The sequence below is a fragment of the Colossoma macropomum genome, unplaced genomic scaffold (genome assembly GCF_904425465.1).
Source record: "Colossoma macropomum unplaced genomic scaffold, Colossoma_macropomum, whole genome shotgun sequence".
NCBI lineage: Eukaryota > Metazoa > Chordata > Actinopteri > Characiformes > Serrasalmidae > Colossoma > Colossoma macropomum.
In genome coordinates this window covers 40,851,741-40,874,472 of record NW_023494784.1, presented here as the reverse complement: position 1 = coordinate 40,874,472, position 22,732 = coordinate 40,851,741, and the positions used below count along the sequence as shown (strand labels likewise).

The 22,732-nt window shown below is 38.5% G+C and overlaps 1 protein-coding gene across 1 annotated transcript in view; it reads left to right on the top strand.

Annotated features, from left to right (window-relative positions):
• pth2ra (parathyroid hormone 2 receptor a) overlaps positions 1-22,732 on the top strand; it is a 102,522-nt gene that overhangs the window by 27,872 nt on the left and 51,918 nt on the right. The window contains exon 5 of the mRNA XM_036574447.1: positions 3,880-4,066. Within this exon, the coding sequence (XP_036430340.1) occupies positions 3,880-4,066 (187 nt within the window). The remainder of the gene's footprint in view (positions 1-3,879; positions 4,067-22,732) is intronic.

Sequence of the window (22,732 nt, the reverse complement as noted above, 5' to 3'; positions counted from 1 at the left end):
GTTGAAATAAGCATTGATGTCTCTGAAAAAGACGTCATCTGGAAGGCAGCATATGTTACTCCAAAATGTGTTCACTGTTAATTGTGCCTGCACAGATGTACAGATTACACACTAATACACCCCCCATAACTTGACAGACTCTGGATTTTGCATTTTATGCTGGTAACAATCAAAGCTTGGTCAATTTCTTATCTAGCACCAAGAACATGATGTCCATTTTCTCCATAGACAATCAGAAAGGTTGACTCTTCAGACCACAATACATGTTTGTACTGTGCATTTGTGTATATTGTTGATATATGGCTCCTGTAGTACATAGTGCAGTGTTAACTTGCATTTGTGGATGCAGTGACGAACAGTGTTTTTGCCAGTGGTTTATCAAAGTGTCCAGATTCCCTGAATCTTTTGATGATGTTTCACACTGTAAAGGAGGAAATACCTAAAATCCTTGCAACAGCTTATTGAATGTTGGGCCTCATTCACCAACCATTCTCAAGAAGAAATTTCTTCTTAAAATCCACTTACACAGTTTTCACACACATTCTTATATTCACCAATGTTTATTTATTTGGGATTTATTCTCACGTAGAACAGAATCTACACACACTCAAGAGCAATTCTGCAATTTAAGAACACATCTTAGGACCTTTTGCGAGAACAAATTTAAGAAAAACCTAGAAGATATTGGTGAAAAAACTGTTATTTTTAAACTGTTGGATTATTCTCTGACACAATGTTTGGCAAAGTGGTGAGCCTCGACTCATCCTTGCTCATAGAGGACTAGGCCTTTGCTGGATGCTCCTGCACAGAAGCATGATTGCATCACTTGTTTAAGATGTTTTTTGAACTTTTCAACATTCCTAGTCTTAAAAAGCTTCGTCCCAACTTTTTTGGAATATGTTGCAGGCATCAATTTCAGAATGAGTGTATATTTGTTTAAAAAAATCAATGACATTGATAAGGTAAAACATTAAGTATCTTTGCACTGCTTCAGTTTAACCCCTTAATTGGCCAGGGCCCACCGGCAGGGCTAAAGTTTTATTACTCACATCTACAAGCTAAGAATAGCTCTGCCAGTTTGCATTGAAGTGTCTGTAGTGGGATTTTAAGGGGTTAAATACAGGTCAAAGTGGACTTACAAAGCATATCTTACATACTTTTTTGGGGTTAATTACAAGATCCATCCAGGCAGCCACTTTTAGACTAAGGCTGTAGAGTTTAAATCATATTTTTGGTGTAAAGCTCACATCTCAGATGTAAGGCCTGGGAACACAGAAGAGCCTTGAGAGATAAATGGTTAAATGTATGATTAAACACAGTTCCTTGAAACATCTCTGAGCCCGCTTGTTATCAAAGCATTGGCCCTGATCTTCTCCAGATGGTCATTCAGGGCCGCAGGTGTGAGGAAGCTTCATAGCTTTTATATTCAGTGATGTTAAGGGGAAAGTATGAGCTATTTCTCGCTCACTAGGTCTTCCTTCATCTCTCCTTTATGGCTGGACCATGAAAGAAAAGATTTTGTGCAAAATAGCCATTTCGTAAGGAGACTAAAGAGATAAGATGCTGAATTGAGTCATCTTCAGATGGAGGGAATGATATTTAGCTCATAATCATGCCACTCTCAGTAAAAAGACAAGATAATAAGGGGTATTAAGGTTTTTGGAGCATGCTTGATTAAAATTAATGAGCTTTGGGGCATTCAAGATAAATGTACACAGTGGCACTAAGTGCTGCCTGTTCGAAATGAACAAGCTTGGCACCAAGTCTGTGTAATTCACTGCATAAGCCTTAATTTGCAAAGAGTTTTTTAAGTGTAACATTAGTACAATGAATGAAAATGCTAGTAAAAACCAGAGTAGCCTGAATAACTTTAAGCAGAAGAGCACCCAACACAGCTAGGGGAGCTAATCAGAACAACAGTACTGGGGAAAAGTCAAAGACCACCCTTCATTTATTTAAATAATGGTGAAAACTTCCATGAAGTAGAAATATATATATATATATATATATATATATATATATATATATAGTGAGTTACAAGTTCAGTCTTAGCCGTTGGTTTAGCATTTTCTGCTTCTCACAATCCAAATAACCCCAAACACACTCAGTGGTGTTGAGTCTGGACTCTGGGGTGGTCAGTCCATTGTACAGCTTCTTTGTTTGAGGTGTCCATCTCCTTTTCTCAGTGAGGTTCTTCTTGACAGCTACACATCCTTTCAGACCCACAGCGCTGAGTCGTCTTTGCACAGTGGAAGGATGGACAGAAACACCTGTGGATGTTTTCAGATCTGAAGCAGCTTGATTTTTCTCAGAGATGAAAGCTTTAAGTGCTGTTTATCTGATGTTTTGGTGTCTACCAGTCTTCCAGGTGGTTGCTAGGAGTCCCATTTTCTCTGTAGCTGTTAATTATTTTCTGAGCTCCAGTTTTGTAAACACCTTTTATTCACTTTGACTTTCTCTTTTCTTTGTATCTTATATCTATTATCCTCTCAAAAATCTCTCCTACTTGAAATCGAATACATTATTAACTTATTTTACATCATATTAAATCTTTTAGCTTCACTTTGAAAGAAATGAAAAAGATCTTCAAAATACATTGGAGCAAATGCAAAAAATGGAAGTATTATTTTCACAAGTTGATATTTTGTTGTTAAGGTTTGGGACAAACACCTCCCAGTAGAAAGAACCCTATAGGTGATGATTTTGTATGTCGCTGCTGTCGGAAGAAAACCTTGTATCTCCATTTTTGTTGTTTTTCAGTTTTTGACACAATTTGAAAATGCTTGTTGCTCTTTATATTGTATGTAAATTTCACAAAGAATGGACCAAAATAAACGGCCCAAAGTCTGGTTCCACTGACTTACATTAAAAGTAAAGTATGTTTTTTCCTTCTCCTGAAAAGTTACCATTTTGGAGATATGAGGTTTTGTTCCAACAGCAGCAACATATTTACATTCTCAGAAATAAAGGTATGACTCTGCCACTGGGCCAGTCCCCCTCTTGTCACTGGGGTGGGACCCTCAAGGGTACATCTCAGTACCTTTAGTCAGGGAACATAACTGTAATATAATCCATTGAAATTATATTTTCTAAGCTGTACTGACTCCACACACCCCGTCTCGTCTCCAGACTTTTTATTTTATTGTTCTGTTTTAAAACATTAGGTGATGAAAAGGTACAAAAACACATCTTTCCCCTGGGGAAAAAAAGCTTTAAGATACACAACTGAACCTTAAAACCACTTTGATGAATGGAAAATGTACCTGCACAGAACCTTTATTTCTACCAGTGTAGGTTATTACTATCTCAATTAGTACACTGTTTAAATAGATCATAACAGAGTCTTTGTAAATATCTACGGTCTGAATACTGAATTGTTTTTATAAACAGTTTTGACTGTGTGACCACAGCTTCAGTAGAATGGTCAATATAGATGTCATGTAGCCTCAGACGTTGTTTTTTCAGAGATGGGACTAGTTTTGTAGTGGGTACAATTTGTAGTAATACCTATAAAGCAAAAGTAACTGGAACTATTTTTACAGTTGTATTAGAAAGTCATATATATATATATATATATATATATATATATATATACACACATACATATATAAGAACAGCCTTTGTCATGCATGTATTGTTCAATAGCTCAATGCATGCACGTGGTTCAATAGCTTTTCATTTCTTTTGTAAGTACAGGGAAATAAATGAGAATCACTGTCCATGGTAACTGACCGTATGACGCGGATGTGGCAGATTGAGGTTAGATTGTAAAATGCTAGAGTCGTCCTTGAAGTTTTTGCCTTCATTTCAGAAAGGCTCCACCATTCTTGCTTTACTAGAATAAAGAGCCTTTCTCTTGTCTTCTTTGTGTGTTTGTAGGCGCCTGCACTGCACACGGAACTACATCCACATGCACTTGTTCGTGTCCTTCATGCTGAGAGCTGTTAGCATCTTCGTGAAGGACAGGGTGGTGCACACCAGCGCCGGCCTTCAGGAGTTTGACGCCGTGCTGATGAATAACTTCACTAATGCGGTGGACGTGGCACCAGTGGACACTTCGCAGTATGTGAGTAACAGAGTACCTCAATATGTTTTCCCTTGTGATGGTTATTTTTAATGAATTCTTCAACTTATCTATGCTGTATTTCCGAAAGTAAATGTCTGCTCATCCAAGGGTAGTTTTGCCACAGGTTGTTACTGTGCCTTTAAGACTCTGTTCTGATTGGTTACCATGTATTGTACTTCAGTTAATAAGCAGCCTGGGATGAAACACTCCTTATAACTTCAGTATGAGTAGGCGGGGCTAAACTGCAGTAGGCTGAATGGGCGGGTATACGTAAATATGGGAATTGGACTTTATAGCACTTCTATATGCGCTGGTTTCAATTTCATTCAAATTGTTCAAAAAATCTGAATCTATATTAATTATCACATTATCACTTATTATCCAGAATCATGTAGCTGTCTGTGCTAAATAATGCTATTAGCCACAATGTTCCACTCAGTGAGACAAAGTTAATCACAGCCAAAACAAATGGACATGGATTCCATACTGTGATTTTGTGTGTTTTGTTTTGTTTACGCGATGCTGTATACAATAAATCATGCCCATCAGTCATTTCTCTCACATTTCTGTTGACTCAGTGGAATGACAGCTGATGAATAAACAGCTAATGCTACAAATATAACTACCTATTACAGTGGTAGCTCCTCCAATGTTGTTCTTGGAGACTGCAGTGAAGGGTAAGCATTCTTCCTTGGACTCAATGACCTGATTCATGTCATATATTATCAAACCAATACACTGGTCATCAGTCCAGTTTTACAGTTTTTGGTACCTGCTCAATATTGATACCAACAAGACCTAATTGCAGAGATGGGGTCAGCATGCATCAACTCCGACTCGACAATTTTGGCATTGTTAGATGTCATATCTGGAGTGTTTCTTATGTCCTGACTCGGACAACTGTTATACTACCAGAATACGGAGTCACAATATTTTTCCGATATGACTAATGCCATATTTTGAATGCCACACACATTGCATTTGTGGTGGCAGCATATATCACAAAATGCTTTCTGAAGTGTCTCGTCTCATATATGTTAATATGCAGAAATATGTGTGGCCGGAAACTTGGGCCCAGTCCCATTTCTTATTTTTACCCCTACCCCTTGTTTTTGAGTGTCACCTTGCCTCTTGGAACTGAGTTACAAGGGGTAGTGGTTGAAATCTTCCCCTATGAAATGGGACCCTCAAATAAAAAGAGCTACTTCATTAACAGCTACTAGCGCTGCTCTGTAGGCGACCCTGCCAGTCTGCAGTGACAGCAGAGGAGGGTAAAGTTCAGCTCCTCACTGCTGGGCTTTAGTTAAGTTTAGGGAATCATATGCCTTCAAAGTGGGGGGCAATTATTTATTATCACCCACCCCTAATTCTTCAGTGATATGAAGCTGAAGTCAGCTACACACCAGATTCTTGTTTGAATTTTCCCATTCCACCTTAAATGGTGCAGCGGTTCTGAAGCCTGAGGGGTCAGAATGTAACCACTGCACCAATTAAGGTTGAGCAGGAAATTTAGCTAACTAGTTTTTGTGGGTTTCTTTGGTCGCTTGCGCAGCCGTCTCCCGGTTTGTCTTTTTTTCTCATAACACTCTGTTTGGAGTGTGACTTTGAAAAACCTCCATTTGGAGGGCCATGTAGCCCTAACACTTTGCCCTGCCCCTCTATCTCAACAAAAATTGGGACACCCTACTTCTAGGCGTGAACACACAAAATGGAGGGGGTAAGGGCTAAGTGGTTGGGGTGAGGGGTGAAAGGGGATTGGGCCTTAAAGATATGATTAATCGCCTTAAGTCTGATATTCAAAGACATGCTTCAAATTTGATCAGAACAACTGTGGAAACTCATCATATCGATCATATCAATCTCCAGATTGGGAGAATATCATTGGGAGGATTGGGAGACTATCAGAATATGGAGTTCAGATATTTTTTTGGATTTGACTGATGCCATAATTTGATTGCCACATACATCACATCTCTGGCATCAACATAATACATAATATTAGCAACATGTCTCACCTCATATATGTTAATATATATCCCTGTTGTCGGAAGAAAACCTCGTATCTCCAAAATGGTAACTTTACAGGAGAAGGAAAAAACCTACTTTACTTTTAATGTAAGTCAGTGCAACCAGACTTTTTGCCAAGTCATTTTGATCCATTTCTTTTGGTCCATTCTTAATGAAATTTACACACAATGTAAAGGGCAACATACATTTTCAAAATATGTCAAAAACTGAAAAACGGCAAAAATGGAGATATGAGGTTTTCCTCCGACAGCAGCGATATATATATGTATGGTATCTGTGGCTGGTAATTTTTAAAAAATATGAGTAATAGCCATGTTTTAGATATTGAGGATATGAATCAGTATGAATCTTTGGGTTACATCGATTAGATGTAGCCAAACATTCACATTCATTCAGACATAGGATAACAGAGAATACTGATCCAGCCAATCAGGAACTTCTGAAGAACTTAATTAGTGGTGGCAGATTGTGGTTGGAGACCCCTGCTTTAGGCACATACGCATTAAATGTTAATTACTGTTATTATGACGGTTCCAGCTGTCTCTTAAGCAGATGGAGAATGAGCTAGAACTAGAACTGTGAGTTCTGTTCTTTCCCATTTGGGGCAGGTCTTGTTTTTGAACATCCAAATTGAATGCAAATTATTTAGAGTCTGATTCTGATTCAAAATGTGAAGTGCTGTACGTTTGGTGTTACTGAGTGTTCTCCAAATATGAGATTTGAGATTTGAGTGTCTTTTTAATCAACAACAACTTTAAACTTCCCCCTGGAACAATGGACTACTTGTTTACGTAATTCTGTCCATTGGTATTCATATCTGAAACTCCTGCTTGCATTAGCGTTAGCCTCAGAGAGACCTCAGTGCGGAAATGAGGCACCACTGATTGCTAACAACCCCCAAAAAAGGTCCAGGTTAAAAGGGGGTCAAAGGCTTGAAATAAAGGGTGACTTGGTTTGGATTTTGATTGTGGCAGAAAAAACATTAAATATTCCACTGTTTATTCAAGGTCGTGCTCTGTCGGCGCAGTTTGCCAGGAACGCAGAGGAAAAATGGCCCGAGGGAACGGTCAGAGGCAGATGTTGTAAACAGAGCTCAAAGACAGAGAGCACTTGATTACAGAGAGTCGCAAATGCTTGCTCTTTCCGCAGAGGGTGACGCGTTCAAGTCCACTACAGCCAGAGGGTCCCTCTTAAGTACAAGAGATACTCCCCCTGCAAGAGCTTGCAGGCACTGTGTGCCTTGTTTCTTTCCTTTCTCACTGTTTTTATACTAACCACCCACAGCTCTGGCTGGGGCTGCTATCCAAGCTAAAAAAAAACACTGTCCCTGGTGCCATTTGGGTGGGATTATTTTTGATTCTACATTGCAGCCCACACTGAGACTTCTGCTGTAACCGTGTCCACTTCAGCCAATAAGAGAAGAGCACAGTCTGCATGCCCAGACCCACAGCTTTAGTCCCCCTTTATCAGCTGCCTAGGAATGGCTAAGAGTCATGCCAATGTATGGGTGGATAGGCTTTGGAGACCACTTGCTTTATGCTATTGCCTTAAGCAGGAGGCTTAGGTTCAACGCAATCAGCCTGCAACACTGCAGGAGTCTGCCTTCTCGAATTAGCCACTGAATTCTGTTTCACTGTCATAGGCACAGTTGTCGTCAACTGACATTTTAAAGACCCCCTGCATTAAAAACATGGTTTGCAGATTGTTAGCTCTTCTTTGATGCCTTATGATGATTATATAGATTAGTATTTATGTCAAATGTGTCAGCACAAAGTCTTCTTCAGTATTTACAGAAAGCAATGAGGTGCTGTCCCAGATAGAGAGCATATATCGGTCTGCCGGCTTGATAAGGAGGCAGCACGGTGGCACAGTGGGTAGCGCTGTCACCTCACAGCAAGAAGGGCCTGGGTTTGATTCCCAGCCGGGTGACCAGGGTCGTTTCTGTGTGGAGTTTGCCTGTTCTCCCCGTGCCTGCGTGGGTTTCCTCCGGGTACTCCGGTTTCCTCCCACAGTCCAAAAACATGCAGTCCGGCTGATCGCACATGCTAAATTGCCCCTAGGTGTGAATGTGTGATTGTGTATGTCTGTCTGCCCTGTGATGGACTGGTGACCTGTCCAGGGTGTATCCTGCCTTCCGCCCAATGACAGCTGGGGTAGGCTCCAGCACCCCACTGCGACCCAGAAGGATAAGCGGTTTAGATGATGGATGGATTGCTTGATAAGGTCAGCACCTCACTGACCGTTTGCCATTGTTGGTCCGATCTCGGACCACCCAGATTACTGTCCTGCATACAAGCTTTGACTAGTTTTTAATCTCCTCAAACAGATTTTAAATGCACAGAGACTTTTATAGATAAGGATTAGTTACTAAACTAATTTACAAGGTATAACTTAAGAAAGAAAGGAAAAATCAGAAAATTGGCAAGAGTGGAAAATAAGCGATGATAAGTAGAATTTTGTCTAATACTCCGCTTAACCGCCAGTGGGCCGGCCAGATAACGCTGAGCAAAACGCCAGTGGAACTAGCGAGGCGACAGTGGTCCACTATCCTCTTGCTATCAGGGATGTGACGATGGGAAAACTATAGCTACAGAAGATGCCTGCGCTTAGCTAACATTTAGCTAAGCTACCACATAGCTAACGTTTGAGATGTTTGTAGTGTAGTTAGCCTTTAGCTAAAAAGATATGTTGGTATTTACGTTTGTGACTATGTCAAATTTATGTTCCACATCTATTTAAGAAACTCAAATATGCTGTAGAGCTGGCCTGTTAGCAGGAAGCAGTAGCTTAGCATGCTACAGCTTTACTGAATCATACGTGTTGATGCATTGATGCAGGTTTAAGAGTTAAGACCCCAAATCTATGTTTTTGTGTATGCACTTGTTAGCTAAGCTACTCTTGCTCTACTTTTCCATTGTTGTCAGCACCAGAGGTTAGCATAGCTTAATGAACATACTAAAACAGAAAAAAATCACACAGCACAGGCAAATTTGATTGTGGCTCACTGAAGCTCCAATGATGCATTTTTGAAGAATAAAATTCAAATCTAAGCAAGTAAATCTATGTTTTTGTGATGGAGCTGTGAGCTAAGCTACTCTTGCTCCACTATATTGTCCTCATTAGCACTCAAGACTAGCATTAGCGTAAGTCTGCATGTACTGGCTAGCCTCTTTGAGGTATGCTCATTAGCTAAATTGAGCTAAAATAGCTCGGTAGCTAAAATAGTCACTACTGAAACATTTGATAAAGTTTCAATGGTGTTATGACTGTTTTGGTTGTGACTAAAGGTAATGTTTATAGTGACTCCTCCATCAATCTGAAGAACCCTTTGAAGATGCAAAGTACCCTTTAATCATTCAAAGGGTTCTTTGAGTCCTCATGGTTCTATATTTTTCTATATCTTTACTAAAGAACCCTTGAAGAACCAACTTTTTAAGAGTGTATGTTACTTTTAATGTAAGTCAATGTAACCAGACTTTCTAATGTAATTCTGTAATTCTGGGTTGTTTCTTTTGATTAATTCATCATGAAATTTACACACTTTGTAAAGGACAACAGGCATTTTCAGATTATGTCAAAAACTGAAAAAAAACACTAAATTGAGCAGAATTTGATCTATTTTTTCCATATTTTCATGACCCTGAGATCGCAACAGCCTCACATTCTTCTGTACTGCTTCCACAACTCTGACAGAACAAATTCAGAGAGAAATATCAACACTCATGCCATAGTTACGTCATATTTGACAGCACCTGGGTTGACTCTGTTCCTTTCATTAAAATGTCACAGCACCCGTGATAAGCTGTCATGTTTTGACACTCGATTTGGCTCAGTGTTTGACTTTCGCTCTTTAGCAGCTCAAGTTTGACTTAAGGTTTTACCACAATGTTTCAGGGTGTCTATTATTAGGTCAGAACTTCCCGGCTCGGCTGAGGTACAGCATGTGAACTAGAGTCAGCAGGAGCACATTGCATCATTTTTGATTCATTAGCTTGCACTACAGTGAAGAACGGAACATACAGTACTGCACGAAAGTGCAGAGACTACTCTTCGTTAATTTTCAGCCAAAATGGCCATTAAGCACAGTTTATTAATTTTATTTTTCAGGAGATGTTTCTGAGGAGATTAGAAAACGTAATTAGGTAACATCATCCTCTCACATAAGGAAAAGGAAAATCAAATAAAAATAAGTGAAAGTTTCCAAAACTCAAGTTCAGAAAATGATTAAAAGATGCACCACCGTCTACCAGAAACTACCACCGTCATGTAAACAGCACTTAAAGCTTTCACATTTGAGAACATCAAGCTCCACTCTTGCTTCAGATCTGAATAAATCCATGTTTTTCTGTCCATCCTTCCACTGTGAGAAGACAACTCAGGACTATGGGTCTGAAAGGATGTGTAGCTGTTCAAGAAGAACCTCACAGAGAAAAGAACATTTGCACTAGAACACCAAACTGGACATCTGAGATGTGGAGTAAAGTTTTATGTTTTATGATGAGTCTAAATTTGTAACAGGGATTCAAAATGCAGAAAATGCAACCAACTTCTAAGACTGAACTTTGGAGATGTGCAAAAATATACCTGCAGATTTCTTTGAAAAACTGAAAGTGAGTCTCCTGAAAGAATAGAAGCTAAATAAAGTAAAAAAGCAAATAAAGTAATAAAGTAAATTGTGGACACACTGAATACTGAACAATGAAAGATTCAGTTGTTGAGATTGTGTAATGTAACCGTGTGCTATTATTGACTATGAGCACTTGGTAAATCTAAATCTGTTATCTCTAATGTGGATTCTTTAAGGAGACTGGCTGATTTTATTCAACTTGGCTGGCATTAAAAACATTCCTACCAACCCAAAGATGACAAAAGGCAACTGTTATTAATAATTTGATGTTTGTATTTGATAGTGTGTATTGTATTTTTATGCTATGAACAAATATTTATATTGCTAGTTAAAAAATATGGCATGGATTATGAAAAAAAGCTAGCAAGAATACTGACAATTTGTAATATTATGCACGAAATTTGTTAGTTGATCATAAAAATGAACAAATCAAAATGAAAAAACAAATAAACTATTTCCAATAATTATCAAACCTCAATCACTTCCTATTCCCTGAGTGCACTCAGTGTCTACCATCCTTCCACAATACAATGGCTCTGTCCCTGATCCTAGAGATGGTGGCTGTCAGAAAATGAATAAAACATGCGCCACTATTTACCAGAAACTACCTCCATCATGTTAACAGCACTTAAAGCTTTCATCTTTGAGAACATCAAGCTCCACTCTTGCTTCAGATCTGAACAAATCCACAGGTGTTTCTGTTCCACTGTGAGAAGACGACTCAATGCTATCAGAAAGCATGAAGTTTATGTGCGTGGTGATGCAGAGACATTGACATGGTTCAGTGAGGGTAGTAAGGCCAGTAAAATCCAGGTCTGAGCCCCCATGAGCGTCACCAATGGCAACAGTGGCGAGGAAAAACTCCCTAAGGGCAAGAAGAAGAAACCTTGAGAGGAACCAAGACTCAAAAGGGGAACGACACCAGATAGCAAACAATAACAAAAATGAATACATACATACATACTGGCTCAATATTTTTGGTTGGTGGATTATTCTCAGTCCAGCAGTGACACTGAGGTGTTTAAAAACTCCACTGAGTCCAGCACAACACACACTAACACGCCACCACCATGTTGGTGTCACTGCATTGCTGAGAATGATCCACCACCCAAACAGTACCTGCTCTGTGGGGGTCCTGACCATTGAAGAACAGGGTGAAAAGGGGCTAACAAAGAAAGAAAAACTGAACGCAGTGTCGTTGGTGAGATTCAGTCAACAAAGTTAGTGTCCCTCATGGGCATCCTAATGAGGTCAGCCAGATTCGCTCTTAGTCAGGCTCAAGGCCTTGAAGGTTCAAGTTTGACTTGCGTTCTTACCGCAATTTTTTTGTGGTGTCTATTATTAGGTCAGAACTTCTTGACCTGGCTGAGGTTCAGCATGTGAACTAGAGTCAGCAGGAGCACATTACATCATTTTAGATTCATTAGCTTGCACTACAGGTAAAGAACGGAAGGCAAGCTTCAAATATAGTACTGCGCAAATCTACAGAGACTATTCTTCATTAATTTCCACCCAAAATGGCCATTAAGTACAATTTATTCGTTTTGTTTTTTAGGAGATGTTTCTGAGGAGATTAGATATAAGAGTGCTCTTGCATAAAGAAGAGGAAATGATGTCAGCAAGAATCGCTCACAGTCAGGCTCAAGGCCTTGAAGGTTCTTAAATGGTCATCTTTCGCCTAGTTCTACAATGATGGAAATACCCAGTTCTAAGTCCTGTAGCATCGTCTGCCACCATGTCTGGTAGGATAGACTGGAGATGGCCATTAACAAGTTATCTCATGTCACAGCATCCTTCTCAATGAACATATCAACAACCCTCACAAAGACTCAAAAGCCAATGAACAATATTCCTACACTCTTAAAAATAATAGTTCTTGAAGGGCTTTTCAGTAAAGGCAATGGTTCTATATAGGACCAGGAACACTCAAAGAATTGTTTGAATGCATAAATTCTTCTCTGCATTGTCAACTGGTTCTTTTTTATGATCAAAAAGCAGTTTTGATTCTTTACAGAACCCTTTTAAAATGGTTCCACAAAGCAACAAAGGGGTTCCTTTATTGGTAGGGGTCAAAGAACCGTTTTTCTAAGAGTGTAGGGAGAAGCAGTATATTTTTAATAAAGTTATTTTATAAAATTATTCTTTGCTTTTTTTCCTGTTGCTAAAAATGAATTACTTGTGCTTAATAGTTGTTTTGACTGGAAATTAAATAAATGGAAACTTTTACACAGAACTGTAGCTTTTAGAGGCCCCTGGTTCTTCTCACTACTGCTTTAAGCAATTCTGACTCTAGAACAGAGCATTTCACAACAAGCTACTCTGAATTACTTAACAATTTAATTTTCAGAAAATTTAAAAAAATCAGAATTCCTCTTTAACTTGTTAACTGTGGCCCCGTTTTTGCCTGAAACATTATACCCAAAGTAAAAGAAGCACTGTTTCCACATACTTTAGGCTACAGTCATGTTATTGGTCTCATTTGAAAGGTAACACTCACATGTGTTTTTCCCAACCAGAACAACTGTATGAATTACTATATAGTAATATATAGTATTATATAGTTGCAACATTCTGTCCCTGTCTTTCTCTGTTTCAGCCTTTGTTTTCTTGCTATCTGTCTTTGTTTTCTTGTTTCCCTGGGTCATGTGCTTTTGTTTATGTCTACCATGTGCCTTTGTTTTCTAGTGCCATGTGCTATAGTTGTTGTGTTACCTCCTCCCCTGTCCTGCCCTGATTTCAGCCTTTACCTGTTCCTTGTATCATAGCCCCTCCCTCTCATGACTCTCGGGTGTTCCTTGTCTCCTCTGTTAGTATATATATCCCAGTGTTTCCTTTGTTCTCCAGCCAGCCTTGTTGCATGTTCCTGGTTTTTGTTCGCTATCTTATAGTTCTTGGATCCCTGCTTGTGGTTTTTTGTGTAAATTTAATTTTGTGTTTTATAGTTTTCCTAGGCAGTTTATGTTCTTAGTAGTTCCCTTTGTTACCATGTTTTGATGTGTTCTCTATGGATTTGGAGTATCCACATAAGGAATTAAGTAAAGGACACTCGCACTTGTACTCCGCCTCCTTGTCTGTCTCGCCAGCCTATTTGTTACACTAGTCAATATTTAATATAATTGTCATACATGCAAATTAAATTCTTGATATCAAGAATCAAATTTTTACCAGTTGAAATTTCATTTTCATGTGTAAATTGAATTCCTGAGATCAAGAAAAAATAAAAGCTAAAACAGTTTGCCATAGTACTGTTTCAGAATGTTCATTCAACTTCTAATTGTGAAAACAAATACCAAATGTTAAACTGTTAATAAAAATGACTTGTGATAGTAATGAATTTAAAAAGGTTCAAATTATCATTAAATTGAAAATGAAGTGTTACATTCTAAAATAATTCCTTCATGTAAGAGTTAAAATTTTAAGATCTAATGATTTGATTTGTCATTTTTATAGCAAAATATTTCCTTTTTGATTAAACATTAAAAACTATTTCCCAAACAGTTTACTATTCATCACTACTACTATTACAGTTTATTTCACTTTTGCTTCCTTTTTTTGTTTCTTTTAGCAGCCAACTGGAGCTTCACTTGATAGGTCTTTGATATGTATGACTTAATTTACATGTGGAGTTTGATTGGCTCTTGGCTAGGACACCAGTGAAAATGCGGCAGCATCAAAAGACACCAGCGCACTCATCACTGCCACAGTGACTCTCATCTCTGTCATCTCTAATTCCAGAACATTTTGCAAGCAGCTGAAGCAGATGTTGTAAGATGGTTGCTGGTTGTAAGATGACACCTCTGTTCATTGTCTGGTCTTGAAAAAGAAACTATGATCTCTCCACTTTGCTTTTCATTCTACTTCTATCTCTATTATTTAATCTTTATCGGGAGTGTAAAAACAGCTATCCAGGGCTTAAAGGTCACGCTCTGATCAGTGAGATCCTGCACCTCTGGAGCAGCTCAGGGTTACAGTGTTAGTGAACTCATTCAGCAGTGTAAGCAAGGCTTAGTGTAAAGATGAGGACCTTGGAACTTGCGGTTCTTGAATGTAGGTCAATTTTCTGTAGTGCCTAGTCCCACTGGTGAGCCTTCAATCATGGAGCAGTACCACTCATCCACCTCCTACCCACAAACAGCAGGCTAATGGAGTACTGCATTACTACAATCAACGCCATTCCCATTCCCTGCTAGAAAGGAAAGGCTGTTGTGTTCCTATATAATCCATTCAGCAAACCCTTTGAGAAGCCTGAAAAAAAAGCAAGGAAATATATATTTAACAGAAAATTACGGAAGCCCCAACAACTAAATACGATATATATTTTTTCAGTATGTATTGTGTCTACTCTTACTCTTACAGCTTCCATTCTTTTCAGGAGACTTGCTGTTCTTTTCTAAAAGAAATCTGCAGGGGTGTTTTTTCCACACCTCCAAAGTTCAGTCTTAGAAGTTGGTTGCACTTTTTGCTTTTCACAATCCAAATAACCCCAAACACCTTCAGTGATGTTGAGGTCTGGACTCTGGGGTGGTCAGTCCATTGTTCTCAGCTTCTTTGTTTGATGTGTCCGTCTCCTTTTCTCAGTGAGGCTTCTTGAACAGCTACACATCCTTTCAGACCCATAGCGCCGAGTTGCCATGTTTCAAAAAAGGCTTTTTATACTTCTCTTAAGACAGTGTGCCTGGGAATTTCTTTGCTCTGGGATTTATTTTGCGCATGCCTTGTGGATGCGGATGGATTTTTCTGTTTTTTTGCCACTCACAATTGTTTAAATAAATAAACAATTGGGTGGATCTAAAATGAGTTAACAATTATGCCATCACAAAGTAATAGGTCAGAGACTAAGTACGAGAGAAACCAATCTGGTAGAGTTTGAATAAGGAGAGGAAGGCACAAGCTTGGAGACGTAGACTGATAGTGGTCCAAAGTTTTGGGCCCACAATGCAAAAATCTCTAAGTACTTAACCTGGAGGCTGGGACTGAAAGCAGGTGGGTGTCAGAGGAACCGGAGCTAGTGTGAATGTGAGGAAGCGCAGAAAGTCAAGGAGGTGCCAGATCATACAGGGACTTATCCGAGCAATGGGCTTCATTCACCAACTGTTCTTAAGGAGAAATTTCTTCTTAAAACCGATTTGTGCAGTTTTCAAGAAGATTCCGACATTCACCAGTGTTTTCCTATTTGGGATTCGTTCTTGGGTAAGAGTAGAATCTACGCACAATCAATAGCACAAAGGTGTGAACAGTTCTGTGGTTTAAGAACACGTCATGAATCTGACATAGACTTTTTCTTAGGACCTTTCTCAAGAAAAAATGATGAAAAAACATAGAAGATATTAGGAAGATATCAGTGAATGAAGCCCAATGTTCTTAAGATGAAAGTATGTTGTATTAGTGATGTTTTTAATGTGGTAATTTAATAACAATGTGAAGTCAAGAATGACACTAAGATTCCTAACCAGGGCAACAGAGGACAAAATAAAATGTGGGTTAGTCAGGATGGACTGCCTGATTTTCTTCAAGGTGGCTGCAGATACAATTAGTATGACCTCAGATTTATCATAATCTAATTTTAAGAATTTCTTAGGCATTCAGATTTTTATATCAGCCAGGCAACAGGTGGAAGTCTGTCTGAGGGTTTAACGTATATATAGATTTGCATATTGTCTGTGTAACAGTGAAACTGTAGATGATATGTAATAATCATGCCAAGTGGTACCATATATTTAATAAAAGCTAAAGGGTCAAGAACTGAGCCCTGGGGAACACCACAGGAGAGACCAGATGGGTCAGACTTAAACCTGCTAAAAGAGACAAATTGCTGTTAGTCAATAAGATATGATCATCCTGACTTTCAACTTTCTAGTGCAAGTGGATAATCTTATATCTAATCCTTTCAGAAATATCTTATGAAAAATTAATAACTTGTACAAAATGACTGAAAGTGAAATAAATGAAAGAAGGATTTTTTACAGCATTGTGCACCACAGAGCCTTATTACATAAAATGGTTTTGAATATGCTGCTTGATGCCTGAGACATTGTATTATGATAATTTTGAGAAGATTTTGGTTTAAAATGTATTCTTAAAATCTATTTGTGGTGAAAAGGTACATGCTAGGTGTTGTAAGATTAAGTAGTCCCCAAAGAAAACAGTATTTTTCCAATTATCATGACATTGAAACACTCAGGAGGCACATGTAGGTTCACTGGTGGTTTTGGAATCTGCTCTACAATGCACCATTTCACATCAAACCCTGAATGACTTCATTTTTATAAAGACTTTTCACAGTGACTTTATTGTTTCATAATTGCAGCAATTAAGAAATTTTGAAACAATTGGTGAAATTCGCATTTAACATAAGGACAATGAGTAGCTAGCTAAGGGTTATCCTAGAATGAATGTATTTTCTTAAAATAGTCTAATTTTGTACACATTTGCAGACTGTTTTTGTTTTTTGTGACTTCTTGGATCAGTATCGACAAGTTTCAGGAATATTTTGACATCTCTGTGAAATATAGTTCATTGAAAAAATCAGAATAAGAGACCTTTAAGATGTGTGCTTTAAAAGTTAGCCTTCATTTCAAATTCTCAGTGACAATGATGTGTAGGAGTGGAAAATCCCTTTAAACTGCACTAAAATCCGATTTTTTCCACAAAAAGCACAATGAGAAAGAGTTTCTGTCTCTGAGAGGACAGACGAGAGAGAAACAGAGAGAGTGAGAAGAAACGAGTGAACCTATTTGAGGGAAGGTCCTTCAGGCAGAGCTACAGCAGACGTGTGGTGCATCTTTGATCAACTGTCAGTAAGCAAAGAAACTCTTACAGGTACAGTCAGCAGCAGAATCATAGAGAAGAGCTCACTGTAACGAGAGCCCCACTCTACAGGGTCTTTTATTGGAAACTCTGCTCCCTCATTATCTCTAACACCTGTGTCTTGTCAGTTTGGTCTGATACTGTGTGGGGAAGCACAGGGCCAACATGACACATTTTCACACAAAATTATTAGAAAAATATTTGAACAATTCTGCTAAAAGGGCTGAAGGGCAGCATTCCTAAGTCTGAGTAACACCTACATGCAGTCGCGTGCAAAAGTTTGGGCGCCCTTGGTCCAATTACATTTTGTTGAAGTGAGAAGAAGTGAACATGTCCTCTACAGAGAATACATTTTAATGCATGTTTACTGAATTTAACATGCTGAAAAAAAATAAACGTAAAAAACTGGCCTGTGCAAAAGTTATGGCACATTTTATATGTTATGTTTTACATATAAATAGAAATTGTGCACTAAAATTAGCCAAATTTAAGTTTTTCCCAGTAGAGGATGTATTTACTTATTTCTAGAAAATCCAAAAACAAACAAAACTTTTGCATTGAACTCTGAGCCATTATTAACAATTAATGTCAGCCTACATAAACATATACAAAGCCATCCAACAAGTACCACTTGCTCCAGCAAATAAGCTTTTGTAAATGTTTATGTATGTTGTCATGAAAGATTATTTATTTATGAATACCTTATGAATGCCACCCTTCAGTAAAGTTTTACCAATATATGCACCAAATAAATATAAATAATGATATGAAAATGTGTGTCAAACATCGATCAGTTTATTTTTGATCACAGTGTGGAACAGGAAATGTCAGCATGATAAAACTAAAAAATTATACATTTTAGAAATCCTGACATCAATATTGACAAGTACAGTAAATAGCTCAAATAAGTGTGTTTTGAATTTATTTGGATGGATAAGAGATTTTATCATTGCTGTGCTTAGTTGTAACCAGTGCTGTGCAAGTTACTCAAAATTAGTATTTGGATTACATTTACTAGTTACTTCTTGCAAAAGTAATTGAATTACGTTACCAATTGCTGCATATAAAAGTAATTAGCTGTTGCATTACATCTAAATGTTTGCTTCAGTTCTCTTATTAATGCCAAAATAGCTATAGGTTGCATGTCTTCGATGACATACCTGACAATCACTCTGTATTGTTCTACCTGGCCTACAGACCATGCAGATGAATTTTTGGGCTGAAAATCAAGCCTTGGCTGTTTAAATGGAGTGGCTTTTTGGTCAGCAGCGCTAGCACTGGGGCCTTTCATGATTAAAATTGTAGAAGGTTGTTGTTTTACCAGGTGCTTCAGAGAATTAGAATTACTATTATTTGGTGTAGTATATATGTTGGCCATTATGTTTCGAGACCATTATACCCCCTCCACCAAACTTTGATTAAAGTGGACATTTGGAGCTTGTAAAAGACATTGTATTTGTTGTAACAGATGCTTGTGACAGACATTTACATACATTTCACCGTTAACAGTTTCACAGTGACTCATTTTCCATTTCTAACAATTAACAGAAACCTGGCTAGACAAAAGCTTGTTTTCACAGACAGCATCTCTAGAGGTTTTTTCCCCAAACTGTTAAAACATGATTGGCTGATGCTCCTCTCACTCCTTAATTATGTTGGTATTTAATCAGACACATTAGGACTTCAGTCCAGCCCCCGATGACCTAATGAGAGAGAAATGTATTATAGCGCCAAGGTCAGTTAGTTCTTCAACCAATATGTAGAAGAACTAGGCTGGAGGAGTTTTCTCCTTATTTTCTTCTTGTAAAGCATGTGCAGTGGGCTGAGTTTACAGGCCAAATACATCTGGGACAAAGAAAGTATTCTATACAGTCAAACATAATAGAATAAAAGGATGTATGGTGAAGCCTACACTCTTCTGCTGTTTGTGCATTCCTACGCTATTATATAATAGTGTTGACGCTGTTCCTCAGACAGGCAGGGACAGTGATTCCACACACAAAATAACAACATAAAGTACTGAGTAATAGCTCTGAAAGTTGGAGAGTGGTAGTCTTTGAGAGATAATGGTGAGCCTTGTTTAACAGTGCTGTGTTAATGGGAGAAAAAACAAATACGAGAGTTGTTTTTCACTGAGTCAACAGATGATTGGTGTGCAATTGCATTATTCCGGTCTGGTTGACCCACACTTGAGGATTTTATGATGCAGGCATCATATTTTAGCCTTCTAAGGTAAGTAATAAGCATGAGTAAGCTTTATGGAGGCTTTTACACAAGGCATTGTGTTTACAGGTAGATGGACTAATCGATCCAGCTGATAACACAACACTGGGACAATCCATAATCAAAGAATGGGAGGATAGAATAGATAGAATGGGAGAATAAACACCAGGAATTACACAAAAACACAGAAACAAGGTCAGACTTTGCAAATAAAGGCAGGTACACAAGGACGGTGCCTCAAACCGAGCACTTTTGGTACCAAGCTCTCAGAGATGGGGAATTGACTGAACAACTCTGATTCAGGTTAAGCTAGAGTCACTTGACTGACTTGTAACCTGACTCACACTCACCTTTAACTGACTCACTACTTGACTTGGTACTCTCCCTTAACTGGCTCACTACTTGACTTGGGACTCTCCCTTAACTGGCTCACTACTTGTCTTGGACTGTTTCATAACTGCCTTGCTACTCAACTCAGACTCTCCCTTAACTGACTTGCTACTTGACTCGGACTCTCCCTTATCTGATTCGCTACTCGACTCTGACTCTCTCTTAACTGACTCACTACTTGACTCGGACTTTCCGCTAACTGACTCACTACTCAAACTTGTTCTTAACTGACTCAAGCCAGATTCGCCCTTAACCGACTCACAACTCAGGCTCACCCCTAACTGACTCGCTACTTGACTTGAACTCTACCTTAACGGACTTGCTACTGGACTCAGACTTGCCCTTGACTTACTCCTGACTCAGAATCAACCTTATCTGACTTATGACTTGACTCGCCTTAACAACTTATGACTTAATGCAAAGATGTTTTATTCAAAGTGATTTTGGAGGATGAGGACATATTTGGTTCAGTAATATAACAATGTCATATTACCATTAACAGTAATTGGTGATGACAGATGCCATAATGTTTGATGACAGCTTACGCCACATGCTAATTTTTGCTAACTCTTTTATAGTTAGCCCTCATGACATTATGGCATCTGTCTGATAATTAGCAGTAAAGCTAATATAGCACTGTTTATTACCGGACACAATCTGTTACGACAACTTGTGGCATCTATCATGACATGTTGATGGCGTTCTATATAGCACCAATGAAAGTCCTGTTTGACTTGAAGTCAAGCTTGTAACAACAGAAGAACCTGTTGCTATATAGAACTATTTTCAAAAAGGTTCTATGTAGAACCTAATACAACACATCCTCCATCAATCTGCATTATTACACACTTAAAAAGATGGTTCATCAAGGGTTCTTTAGTAAAGAGAATTGTTGTACATAGAACCATGAACACTCAAAGAACCCACAGCATGATTAAAGGGGTTTTACATCATGAAATCATTCTTCAGATTGATGAAGAATGTGCTGTAGATGGTTCTATATAGAACCTTTTTGAAATGGCCTCCATATAGCACCAAAAATGGTTCTTCTACTGTGACAAGCCTGACATCATAACAAGAGAAGAACCCTTTTTGGCGCTATATAGAACCCTTTTCAAAATCTACAGCACAATCTCAATCAATCTGAAGAACACTTTCATAATGCAAAGAACATTTTAATCACATAAAGGGTTCTTTGAGCATTCATAGTTCTATATAGAACCATTTTCTTTACTAAAGAACCCCTGACAAACCATCGAGAGTAGGTATGAACAGAGTAGGTAGCTGTTTTGTTTTGCTATGAGGTGAGGACTTATACTTCTGAGCTGGGGTAGTCCAGGTCCAGACTCCCCTCTAAACGAGCAGCAGGTCTTATGCTCTTTATGGAAATATTGTTAATGGTGTAAATAATCATATTGCTGCTGGTCTTACTTTGGCCCTAAGGTTATTGTATTTTCACTGTAATGCGCATTAAATGGTAAAAAGCTGTTTTGTGTTCCTTCCAGGTTCATTCTCCACACTTTAAACTATTTAAACTATATGTTATTGGTCCCAACTTACCCTACAGTTGCTTAGTAACAACATTTTAAAGAGCTGTGGTTTTGACAGCGCTGTCTGCCTGAATTTAGCTATTTTGAAATAGTCAACTGTTTCATCTTTTCTGTACGCGTAGACGATGAAGAGCTACGATACTATAAAAGCACAGAGGCGTACGGTTACCTGGACAGCAAGAACACTGGAAAAAGTTTTTGTGTAGCAAACAAACCAACTTCTTTTGAAAGCTGAGGTAGAGTGTCATCCAAGGTGAACATCAGGCCTGGGTAACGCTGAGGGAAAGTCTGGTCAAGACTGTGGGTTGCTTGTGCACTGCATGGTTAATTAGGGAAGTCCTGCAGCCACACAGCAGCTGTCCTGTGGAACACAGCGATAAGCTCAGATATATCCAGTTTACCGTATATCCTATTTTTTATGATAAAACATACACTGATCAGGCATAACATTATGACCACCTCCTTGTTTTTACGCTCATTGTCCATTTTATCAGCTCCACTTACTATATAGGAGCACTTTGTAGTTCTACAGTTACAGACTGTAGTCCATCTGTTTCTCTGCATACTTTGTTAGCCCCCTTTTACCCTGTTCTTCAGTGGTCAGGACCCCCATGGACCCTCACAGAGCAGGTTCTACTTGGGTGGTCAATCAGATATCTAAAATAGTGAGGTGTCATAGCGTCCCCCTTGGAGTTTTCATTAAAATAATTTTCATTTAAAATCATGGAAAGGAAAAATCTAGCCAGCTCATTACACTAATAGTAGTGGGACTAATGCTGGCTAGCTAAGTTGATGTTAGCATTTCTCAGCTGCTCGAATGTATCCAATATTTTGGAGCAGGTCACTAAGTCCTCAAGTACTTTTTCTGATTGGTGTCTTGGCTTCGTCTTTGTTTCTAGCTTTTTTGCCACCGCTCTCCATCTTTATATGACTCACACATCCACACAACAGGAATAAAAACCCCAAAGACCTATTTATTTGTGAAATCTGTCTCCCACAACACACAATGCATGCAAATCTTATGTTAATTGAGGTAGCCTT